This window comes from Natrix helvetica (assembly GCF_964273705.1).
Source record: "Natrix helvetica genome assembly, chromosome: 1".
In the NCBI taxonomy this organism is placed as follows: Eukaryota; Metazoa; Chordata; class Lepidosauria; order Squamata; family Natricidae; genus Natrix; species Natrix helvetica.
Genome location: NC_138548.1, coordinates 60,096,422 through 60,109,046, shown reverse-complemented (window position 1 = coordinate 60,109,046; position 12,625 = coordinate 60,096,422). Strand labels below are relative to the sequence as shown.

The following is a 12,625-nucleotide window of genomic DNA, read 5'->3' as shown; positions in this document are numbered from 1 at the left end:
GTTTACCAGTGTTTCCCTACCACAAGACAGACTTCATAGTTGTATTGAAACTAGTTTTTATTTGCCTTTCAACATAAATGTGTTTTTTCCCCTTTTGTGCCCACCCACAACTTGGTGGGGCAGGTGAACATAACAACTCCCCAGGTCCAGCGTCCTGTCAGCTTCCTGACTATTTTACTACAATATCGCTTCCTGAACGGGAACAGTTTATTTAAATTGACTTCACTTGCAGGGGTCCCCAAACTTGGCAACTTTAAAGACTTGTGGACTTCTGGGAATTCTGGGAGTTGAAGTCCACAAGTCTTAACAGTTGCCAAGTTTGAAGACCTCTTGGACTTAAGGGTCGCTTCCTGTTTGACAAACAAGCGTTCTTTCTTCCTGTCACTTGGAGCTTAAGTATGAAAGCGGGCTGGGTGGCTTGGGGCTAATTTCTCTCCACCCAACTCATTTCTCAGGGTTGTGGGGAAACTATGAGGAGGAGAGAACATTATGTACGTCCCTGCCTTGAGTTATTTTCAAAAATAATAATAAAGGGATTAAGAAAATCTAGTGGAAAATTAGATGGGGCTAATCTGAAAGGCCGGGGCAATAAGAGAGCGCTTTATTAATTATGAACTCTTCATTTTGCAACAAATAATTTGTCTACGTTTTCAAAAACATGTTTTAGCTGTTAGTATTTTTATTCAAAACATTATGTAAAAATGTTTAGGTCCAAAGCTATTTTCCTGTTTTTCCCTCTCCACCCCCATGCAAAGATGCACTGCCAGATATGGCAATCAGGCATGGCAACTATTGCCAAAAATAAGTTGGCAAAGGACAAATATAAGGAAAGTGAGAGTTTTGTCTGAAAATCAGTTAGCCCAGGAACATCAGCGGTTTGAGAAAAGATTAGAAGCAGTGGTGAGTTATAACCTGTATGCCACGGTATGGGCCTATCAATGCCTGCCAGGAACACTGGGTACTGTTCTGGTACGGTGCTCCAAAGGGCCCACCCGCCTGCTCTCCTTACCGGTATTTCAGCTCTTCGGCGCCTGTGTGACGCTCTGCCCGAGCAGCTGCAGCGTCGCGGAGGCATTGCGGAGCATCGCAGGAGGTAAGGACACATGCATTCATGTGGTTGATGCTGGGCCCCATTGCACCGTACCGGTTGCAACGGGATCTGGAACCCACCACTGGTTAGAAGAGTCCTATGTAGAAGGTGTTTAAACAGCTGGACATATTTAAAACTAACCTATAATTTCCTTGTAAACAAATCCATAAAAATCCTAAATCCACTTTCAGGGTATGTGTGCAACAACTCATGTTGATCTAATAGTTTCTGGTAAAGGATTCTGGTCAGAAATGTTGGCTGTCAAGAGACTTTCACTATGAGATAGGCATCTGGATATCTGCTTGGCTCTCAAGCACAGAAACACAGGATTGATAATATTGGATGAATTCTATCAACAAGTGATAAAATGAGGAGAAAAATGTGTGGAAGATGTTAACTAAGGTGACCTTTTTCAAGCAATTAAGCTGCGAATTAGTACAATTTGATGGACATGCACTATGAGTCTGGTGGGGAAGGTCTCAATTTGCAGGACAATAGAATACATTGTGAAAATGGAGTGTTTTTACAGTGGCACTCTGGGTACAGCAAAACTAATAGCAAAATAGAATAAAAATATTTATATTTATGATAAACAAAAGAACACTGACACTGACATCCCCTAAACTCTGCTGAAGATGCTACCTAGCCTGGTAATGAAACGTTCGGAAATCAACCCACAACCTCAGAGAATAAACCTTCACCTTCACTCTACACCCAAGCTACAGATATTCATCATCATTGCAAATATTCTTATTCTATCTTTATTACTTTATAAATAATTCGAGGCAAACATACCTAATACTTTCCTGTAGTTTTTCCCACAACCACCACCCTATGAGATGAGTTGGCCTGAGAACCATGTTGGCCTGACTGGCCCGCACAAAAAGATGGCTCCCCCATCTTTTCATTATAGTTGTGCATTTATTTCTACTATTGTTTAATTCCTATTGTGTTTACATTTTGTACAATTTTATTTTTGCAATATTGTAAATTGCTCAGTTACCTTATGGTAACAAGGGCAGTTAATAAATTTTAATAAAATGAATAATGCCACCCAGTAGGCCAGCGCTTTAACCACTACATCAAACAGGCTCTTTAGAAATACCTTCCAAAGTAAGATTTGTACAAATATCACCCATTAATTCCTCCCATTGGGTTTTGTAAAACAATGGAGCAGATGCAAAGATATTTCCACGAGGTACTGTCACCAGAGATGTGAACGTATCATGAACAAATTGCTTCTGTCAATCATAACATGTTAATCAAAGGAAGTCTGGCTCCTTTGTTTCCCCAGTTTTCTGTGCATCAGTTGCAAAGGAAAGATTATTTATTTCTCCGTTCCCAAGTGAAATGGTACGTAAGGAAAAGGCACTGCTTCTGTCACGATGTTAAAAAGTTTGCTAGGCCTGAACTGCCTAAACTGACATTCAAGAGTTAAACTAAGAAAGCTTTATTGCGCAGGTCATAAAACAAAAAAAGGTTCTTATCTGAAAGTGATTTATTGCGCACGCGTCACACATTCCAAAATTCCTCTCTTCTTTGTTCGGCAGCCAACTTGGCAAACGTAGCTTTCATTATCAAAATGTAACCAATTAGTTATTTCTGTTTCATTTACTTTTATTATTTTATTATTAAAGTTTGTTTATTAATTAGAATACTTTTGAAGATTTTTATTTTTCTCAATATCTCAAAAGATATGCGGAAGGGAATCAGCCACGGTCCATTGATCTCAGATTTCCCAGGGCATTCTTTCCCCTGACAGCTTCATAGTCCATGCACATGAGAATACTGTATTTTATAAATCTCATTTCCTTTTAACTATGGCAGAAAACCTTCAAAACTTATAGCAAGTGTTTCTACATTTCTCTTTATGCCTCTTCCTATTGGTTAAAATTGTCTTCATATTGGAGGTTCTTCCTGAATTCTATACTTTTATCATTCTTTGAATATAGTATGCTGCTGGCTGGGCTCCAAGCCACACTTTTATTAACTTGAACAAAACATTATTTTTTTAATCTTTTTAACTGATGTAATAATGCTAGCCTAATGACCTATGCATAATCAAAAAACATAGTGTGAAGAATTTTTCAGAAAATATTTTGTTAATGACTATATGTGTAATTAGGTTTAGAAGTAGTGTTATGTAATGGAGAAAATTATTGGCTGATGATATCAACATTCCATCTCCTTTAATAATAGATCAACTTTAATATAGATAGCACATAATTCAGGAATTATATGAAGTAATAGGCAGGAAAATGTACACTGGATTATTCATAATTAAAGAGACTTAATATTGGACTGCTATATGTTGAAAATGGGTTTTTTTATACATTGACTGATATCTCTTTAACTCAGAACTGTTTTGGTTTTACTTAACAGAATAAAACTGTTCAACTTCTGTACATAAATTAAAAGTTCCCTTATTCTTTACAGAGAAGAACACAGATAGCATAATCTCATTTTGGATTAGTCAAGCGGTGTTTTTAAAAATATAAAAGGGGTCTTAGATTAAATCATCTTTCACTTTAAAATTTTAATATAATCTTGAAGGATGTAAAATAGTGCACCTTAGCAATGGCTTGCCAATACATTGAAAAAATGAAAGACTTCATCCTTATCTAATGCAGCCACTTCTGTTGAACATTCGGTACATTTTACTGGGTGATATATTTCTTCTTCCTGGCTTTCTGAGCCAGTTATTGATTCATTACTCTGCTTAATTTTCTTGTGTCCTCTCTTTGTCTTCTTTTTCAGTGGGTATTTGTATTTCAAAATTTCTTCTTTGACAACTGTACAGTTCATCACAAACATTGCTCTGTATTGAGTTCTGTATAATTCATGCCTAAAAAGAACAACAGGGGAGAAGGAAAAATCAGTGACCTTGACTGATTAAATATTTCAAAATTGATAAACCTTTAAGTATTGAATGCAACCTGAGGCACTCCGTGCTCCAGTTATTGACCCACACATGGGCACCTCAATTAACAATCATCACTACCTCCAACTGTAACCTGAAGGCTCTATTACAGCTATAACTCAAGGACTATCTGTATAGCTCATATTACCATTTTATTGTGAACTTCAAAAATAATGAATCTTCCGTCTCTACACTATGTGTGTTGTTTGTTTTTAATTTGTAACTTTAAGGTAGGGAGAGACTTGCTATATCAATGTGAGCCATCTTAGATAATAATTGCCTGCTTTTACTCAATCTATTGTAAACAGCATCAGTGAACTGGCAGAAGTATATTCACCAGTGAAACTGATTCCTCCTCCTAGTGGGAGAATCCACCACAGCAGACTCAGGGCAGGCTGCATATGAAGAATGGAAACTTTCACCACACAACAGATATCGGTCTGAATAGGTTTATGCATCTAAATGTACTGGTAAAGAAATTATTCCTTTCTATTGTTCATTTTTTCACTGCTGACAAACTAATGATGAAAAACTATGTACAGGTAGTCCTTGACTTAGGACCATTCATTTAATGACTGTTCAAGTTATGACAACACTGGAAAAAGTGACTTATGACCAATTTTTCTACTTATGACCCTTGCAGCATCCCCCTGGGTCATGTGATAAAAATCTGGGCAATTGGCAAGTTTTTATGACAAATGGTGATCACCATTTGTAACCTTCCCAGTTGACTTTCAACAGGCAAAGTCAATGGGAGAAGCCAAATTTGTTTAACAACTGCAGTGATTAACTGTAGCAAAAAAAGGTTGTAAAATGGGGCACAACTTACTTGTCTCGCTTAGCAGCAGAAATGTGGGACTCAATTGTGGTTGTAAATCGAGGACTACCTATACTGTCCCTATTTATTAATTTTTTGAGGACATGCAAGGTAAATACCTCTGGAAACTGAATTGCAAATTAAACTATTAACCTAACCACATAATTAAATGCTAGCTTATATTATGCAGAGTTCAAATAATTACCTTTGACAATCAAGGCATAATGTTGTCATACAAGCAGGACAGTTCAAAATAGCATCACTGTTGGGAATGGCAGGACGTTTTTCTTGTTTTGATCGAACATTTCTTATATTATGATAACTATAGCAAGAGAGCAAAAAGTAAAGAAACATCACTATTAATGTAGCAATCCTTATTGAAATGATGCATACCAAAAACCTAGAAATGGTGGGTGATAATATTTCAATGTTCTTAGTCCTAACCACACAAATATCACACCCAAAATGAAATGGCTTCACCCTCCACCACAACCCTTTTGATAAAGGTTTTACATAAATTCTTATTTCTCTCCAGATTACCCATATTATTCATATTTAATGCAAGCAGAAGCAAATTGACATGAGAAACCCAACAGGACAATCCCATATCATTCCAGAAACACAAATAGATGTCACCCTGAAGGAGGTGTTTAATGTCATCAGACCCATACTGGCAGAAGTAGTAATTATTGCAGGGGTGTCCAAGCATGGCTGGCTGGGGAATTCTGGGAGTTGAAGTCCACAAGTCTTAAAGTTCCCAAGTTTGGACACCCCTGAATTATTGGATAGGCAAGGGGAAAGTTGGTATTTACATAATCCCACCACTGCCAAAAAACCCCCAGTTCTTATTTAACTGAATGTAGAGTAGTCAGATCTAAATATAAGATTGTCTGATTCTTTACATTCTCTCTGGTGCATGTATTTCAATGCAATTCTATCATATGTACATTTGTATAATTACTAGAAAATTCAGCAATGCAAATGAAATGTCTTCCTGCCTTAAACTAGCTCAAAATATGATTCCAACTGGCATATCTTTCCCCAACTGAATGTGCAGAAAGGACAGAGTCTAATATATTTTTGATGTACCAATAATTAAACAAAATTGCAACAATGACAGAAAATCAGAAATATGTAAAACTCTTATAATTTATTCCAATTTTTTTTTAAAAAAAAATCTGCCAACAGCAGGTGGGTGGATTTGGTGACAAAGATGAGTGTTCCATGGGGTGACTTGAAAGAATAGATTAGAGATAGACTGCAATGAAGAATATCTATATGGTCACTAGGAGTTTAAAATGATTTGATGGCACACAAGCAAATCTAAACATCCTTAAGTAAAATTAAGACTTCACACTAAGAAAAAAAAGGTAGGTTTAATCTCTATCTTGGGGATTCAGAAAGGCAGGCAGTGTTAAGGTAATAAGATCATCTGTGGACTGCATAAACTGTGGTGGAAATGCAATTTATTTATTTACTCAATTTATATTCCACCATATTCAGGAAACTTTAGGTATCTAAATTTAAAGGCATAATCCAAATGAGTGCAGAACTTTAAAGCTCTGAGTTCTTAATATAAACTAGTTTTAGTCACACAGTAAAGTTTCAAAGTAAAGTTTCACCATTCTTCTTACCTCCTTCTTATCGTATCTACCCATTCCTGATCTCTATTGTCTTCTTCTGGATCATAAAATAACTCATCATTAGTTGGAATTCGTCGTTGGTGATGTTTTCTTTTTTTCCTGGTTTCTGCAGAACCTGTCACGTTTGAGACAGATTATATTTGTAGTCATGACACAAAATGTATAACTCAAAAACGGAAGCTCCTATTGAATTAACATCTCCTGAGTATCTATGAAAAATATTCCAAACAGATATCTCCTAAATGTGATAGTTTAAATTTGGTCTTACCCAGTCTGATATCTCCATATGTGATAGTCACATATATAGAGTGCAAAAGAATGAAGAAGCCTCTTAAAAATTAGCACAGCCTAAGCAACAAGAAGACTAATTTGCCACTGTTTCCACAAAGCACAGCAAAGTATAGTAATTTAGAACAATGACTGTTCATCTCCATTAAAACAAATCATAATTAAATGGCCATAATTAGCATAATTATTTAGCATAATTAAATGGAACTGTAGATTTTCTCAAACATAAGCAATAAGCTTGTGAATGCTTGTTCCCATTTAGGATGACATTTTCTTACCTTCTGACTAGAAAATGATTAATCAGTGGATACTGATTCAATCAGACTTAAATATGTTTTAAGATCAGCCTTGACATCTAAATAAAATAATAATTTATTTTTATTTATTATTAGTTATTAGCCTTATAAAAACTGATATAAGCTTGCTATGAATAGGTTCTTTTGTAGCCACCTGAAGAACTTAATAAAATAACCTAACACATTAAAGGAAAGACCTCAATAGTCTGGCAGCTTGAGAAGCCAAAAACTATCACAGCAACAATCTACCTCTTTATTTTCCAGGGACTGATATGCAGAAGTTTATTTGTGTTTTATATTGTTGTTCATTTAAATTGTAAGACTCTGGGCAGCTAACAATTAAAAACATACACACAAAAGTAAGCTAAAACTATATGCAACATAAACAGCAGCCAGGCAGTAACATAACAAACATCCACGGTCAATACAGATACTACAAAGAAACGTAGTACGAGGGTCCCAGGCTCAACAGCAAAACCAGATTTTCAAAGCTTTTTAAAATTATATATTGTTATTGCTTTTAAAACAAAAAAGGAACAAAGCACAAAGAGGTATATACATTATTTTTTTAAAAGAACATAACAAGTGCTTAAAAATTAACGGGGGAAAAACCAGGTCTTCAAGGCTTTGTGAAAAGCCAGCAAGGTTTTGGTGATGAGTCTGGTATTCCAGAGCTTGGACACCATAACAGAAAAGGCTCTTTCCTTGGGTCCCGCCAGATGTAACTCCCTTGTGGACAGGGACCCCTTCTGCCAGATCTAACGATGTGGGTATATATTGCCAAGAACGAGCATGGCTATCTGCCACTCCATGAATTTTTCCAAATCTTTAACTGATATTATTTGATGAGAATTGACTTTTTTGGGTAAGAGTTTATTTATACAGTGTATCTCACGTACATACTTGTGTTAGTCAAGAAAGAGCAACTGTCTTTCTCTAGCAATCAATTTGATTTCTATGCTAGGCACAGAAAATCCCGAGTATATAGTTCTTTATTGCTGATGGCTCTCAGGTAAGCACTGAAATGTAATCATAAACAGTGGCCACAAATCTCAAGCTCATACTTTTCCACTCCATGTATAAAAGGAGATAGCAAAGTTTTACACTGACACTTCAGGTCAAACACAGCACCCAGTTCTGATAGTTTCCTTGCATTATATTTTTGTAAACCTATGTAACTTCAGTGAAAAAGAATAATAATAATAATAATATTGACATAAAGTACATTGTTTCATAGCTGCAATTTAAAAGAATCTCAAAAAACTTTCCCGTCTTTTGATTATTATTTAGCGTTTTATCAATTATGTGTCTTAAAACTATATTATAACTGACTTCATTTTAAAGAATCAAAAGCCCTTGATTATAGGGTACTATATGGTTTGATGCTATTGCCACCCTATTCAATGGTTGAATAAAGTCATTCATCAAAGGGTCAGGTACCATCAATATTTTAATGAGACTCAGCTACATATTTCAATACCTGACTGAACAAGTTATGATGTCAAGGTCGTATCTGATTGTTTGAGGTTTTATGGATGTGGTTGGAGGAGAAACAAACTCTGTCCTATCAAAACTAAGTGGTTATGGCTACATAGCTGGTGATTTTGCATCACTGATTCTTAATGGAGTTGCCCTCTCTGTTCCAAGCTGATGCACACATTTGATATACCAGAGTTCTTTCTCAGGTACTAATACCTGGGCGTCCCATGTATGGATTAGTACAATGCATTCTAGATAGGGATCTCCTTGAAGGCTACTTGGAAACTACAATTACAAATGTAGCATCACAAGTGGCTATGAGTTTGGTACATGTGTGCTTTGTTTTATATTGTTAGAAAAATGTTTAAGAATGACTTGAATTAGATTTTCAATTTGCTTGTGTCTGGTCATGTGTTTTTATTTATTTATTTATCACATTTATATACCACCCATCTCACTATCCAAAGTGACTTTAGATGGCTTATAATATGTTCATCTTCATCATCCAGAATATATTGGTTAAGATGGGGAGTCATATGAATGTGTTTAATAAATAAAATAAATTAATAATATATATTCACAATATTAATTTATTTTTGTTGTCAAAAATAGACAAAACTAGAATCAACTTTCACAGGCTAAAACCAATGCCATTTTCCTATGGCTTGTAAGTGTGTTTATTGGAGGGGGAAGTGGGAAATACACATTCAACTTTTGTGCAGATCAAATTCATAGACTAAAGATAATACTGTAATCCTTAAGGAAAGATGAACACATTAGTAGCCCTACTCACACACACACACACACACACACACACACACACACAAAATCACCTGCCTTCACTGTTTCTTTTTGGATAGTGAGATGGGCAATGTATAAATTTAATAAATAAATAAGTGGCATCCATGATGGCATCCATAGAATTGTATACTAAATTTGCATGGAGATGTATATGTGTTCATTGCATTTCATTTTTTTAAAATTAGCAAACAGAATATAACTAGCACTTCAGATTTTGAGAGTTTATTCTGTATTTGGAAGACAAAGGAATTTTACTGTTTATGCTTTTAGACAGGCTATAAATTATTGGTTATTTACCTGTAACATCTTCATCATCTGAATCGGAGTCAAAATAAATGTCATCATAATACTTAGAAGTGGAAACAGTTCCAGACTGCCCAGCAACAGAAGCATCATCTAAGTTACAAAAAACATACAATTATGAGATCACTCTACATATGCAAATATGTACATATCCTCCTAGTTATACACTGAAATTCCATGCAACTGTAATTGCTTTTGTGTTTATGTTCTTTACATATAAGATCAACTGTACTTAGTCCAATTAGTCCAATTCTGCTTTCACAGTACTCAACCAAATACCTACAGGAGCCTACAAGCCGAACATGGGATCAAACAGCCGGTCCGTCTCAGCAACTATTATTCATTAATAATAGTTCCTTTTTAAGCAATAGCTTGGCAAATGATGGAATAATCTTTATTCCAACATCTCTCAAAAAACCCCAGAGATGATCAGCCTGCCAACAATACTGTGAGTGATTATGTTGGAAGAATATACTTGTTCAAACTACCTAGAATGCAATCCTATACAAAATGCACTCAGGTAATTAATTATACAAAAGAGAAACTATTTGATTCAAAGTCAATATCCTGGCCTCTCATTACAATGATTTTGTGATTGCACAAATTAAACTGATTTCTCAGTGAATATGAGAAACCCTGTATCTTCTGGACTTAAAATCTTAAGTGGGCAGGAATCTGCCTCAAATGCTTGGAGTGCCTTGACACAAAAATATTACACACAGCAAACTATCTTTCAATCTCCAAAGTACAGCTGCCTGAATGGGATCTCTGTTGTTTAAAATTTTAAATGCAGCTTCATTATTAAAAATATTTGTAAAATAGAAATGCATATTAGCAATTTTATTAATATTATCTACATTGATTGATAGAAAATGTGAAGAGACTGGATATGGGAATATAATCTTGAGTCCCGTTGCCCTGTTCATATTTTGTAATTACATAAATTAAAAAACGAGCACTTTGATTTATTTTGGTTGTTATTTTTGTAGCCCAACAAGACTCAGGACTACATTTCCATTATCCAGTCTCTTCATATTCCTCAATACTTAGAGTTAAGTATCCCCTCATGGTTACAGCAATAGGCAAAATTAGTTGAGATGAGCTGATCTCCCAAAACTAATCAGGATTGAAAAGACCTGGAAAGCCAATTCATATTTTTAATTTTGGAAAAATGTTTACCTGGAAGTTGTGACTTCCATTGGCCTTCCATATTTTTCATGGTGGAGTTAAGTTCAGCTTCCATTTCCTTTTGGAATTCATCATCACTAGAAGATTCACTTTCTCCTGTGAGACACTCCCGTATCAGTTTACGCTTCTGGTCTGGGGTGCCATATAAAAGCACATCCACTTCATCTTCAGAACTACACAGTGTAGATGATGACATATTAGAGATCATTATTTCAAGATGAATACCACACAGGTAGCCCTTGTTTAACATTACTTAAAGTATTTCTAAATAGCTTTTTTAAATTAGCAGCTGGCTAGAAACATCAGCTAACAAGAAAAAAATGTGAGCTTGAAGGTTCATCTCACCTCAGAGAGACAATTATTTGAAAAAACAGTTATGAAAAGTAATTAAGTAAATTTATGTCTGCCCTTTTACAACAGAATTATATTTCAATCTATATATCACTAAAACTCTATCATGACCTTTAACAGGGCAAAACTGGATATAATACAGCAACAATTTTTAAACCAAGATAGCTCAAATGGGATAACTTTCAGAATGTGTCCAAAATCCAGGACTGGTTATTTATGAGGTTATATTGGGAAAATTGGGAAAGATATCCCTGCTTCAATGCTACTGGATGCTTCTGTGTTGACATGATCTTTATTTTCAATGTTCCATGATAGTTTTCCAGACAGTCCCATCCTTCCCCCAGCCAGCATCAGCCATTTACCTGCCTGCTGGGAAGAGGTAAGAACGGAGGGAGAGAGAAAGATTTCAAACGCTCCCTGCCAAGGAGCAGGGAGTCCAACGTTGCTCCTGCTCCCACTGCTTTATTGCTCACCCTGGTCATTCTTTTTCTCTGTTCAGGTAAGGAAATATTTCCGAAACAATTACCCAAAGGAGCACAGGTTGTCCAGTATGGGATAATACTCAAATACTAATATTGAAGTAGCATAGCACTGTGCAAAACAGGTTAGGGGCAGTTAGGGTTTATTAGTTAAATATAAGTAAGAGCAATTTTCTCAAAATCAAAATTTACAAAGCCGTTTAAGATATAACTGCGGAAAGAAAAACGTGAAGACCTCAAGGTTGGTTTTTTGTTGTTGTTTTTGCAAAATATAGGAAGCTGCAGGTTGCAATACACAGCAGTTTCACCTGATCTCAGAAAAGCAACTAAAGATCTCTCGACACTAATTAAAAGGACCTTTCCTGATTTCGCCTTCGGCTGACGATCGCGTAACATCCCAACCCCACAAAGGCGTAAGAAAACGCAAAGCTATTGTCGGCTGCCTTCCCAAACCCAAAAGACCTGCTCTGCGCTGGGTCCTCATCGCTGGGCTCCTCGACCACATAAGGATCATCTTCTTCCCGCAGGGAACTCATGCCGGCCTCTTCGTCGTAGCAAACAAACCTGGTCTATTCCTCTCCCCCACTTCCCCACAACTAGCACAAAACGCCTTTCTCGTCACTTCCTGTTCCTCTAAGCCTGTGGTTGGTCCCACCAATTCCTGATTCCGCAAAGAAATCCGGAAAACATTTAGTTCCGGCTTCAAAGTTCATGCGCCCGTATCTGTCTCTGTGCCTATATCCTGTGCATATCCGGGTTTGCAATCCAAAATCCCTGATCTTGGAAGTGTCTATGGAGATTCTCAGTCATCCAGGTTGTGGTTGTCCCAAAGGTGGTTTTTCAAGAGGCAGTTGGACTTTCTGGGGTTTTTTTCTTTGAAGACGTTTCGCTTTTCATCCAGGAAGCTTTTTCAACTCTGACTGGATGATGGAGAATGGAAGGATTTATATTTCTTGCACGTCTTCAAAGA

General features: G+C 36.2%; 1 protein-coding gene across 1 annotated transcript; it reads right to left on the bottom strand.

Moving 5' to 3' along the window:
- Positions 1-3,262: 3,262 nt before the first annotated feature.
- On the bottom strand, positions 3,263-12,296 carry EAPP (E2F associated phosphoprotein). The gene is made up of 6 exons (XM_081937644.1): positions 12,118-12,296; positions 10,817-10,998; positions 9,632-9,730; positions 6,462-6,585; positions 5,033-5,149; positions 3,263-3,935 (listed from the first exon to the last, which is right to left on the bottom strand). The coding sequence occupies exons 1-6, from the start codon at positions 12,189-12,191 to the stop codon at positions 3,662-3,664; spliced, it is 870 nt and encodes a 289-aa protein (XP_081793770.1). The 5' UTR covers positions 12,192-12,296; the 3' UTR covers positions 3,263-3,661.
- Positions 12,297-12,625: the final 329 nt, after the last annotated feature.

Bases quoted from the DNA above. Each gene is read 5' to 3' on its own strand.
- EAPP (XM_081937644.1), bottom strand. From the start codon at position 12,191: ATGAGTTCCCTGCGGGAAGAAGATGATCCTTATGTGGTCGAGGAGCCC. The intron at 5,150-6,461 runs GTAAGAAGAATG...CTCTTGCTATAG, and splicing joins GTAGATACGATAAGAAGGAG to TTATCATAATATAAGAAATG. The intron at 3,936-5,032 runs GTAATTATTTGA...TGTTCTTTTTAG, and splicing joins TTATGCCTTGATTGTCAAAG to GCATGAATTATACAGAACTC.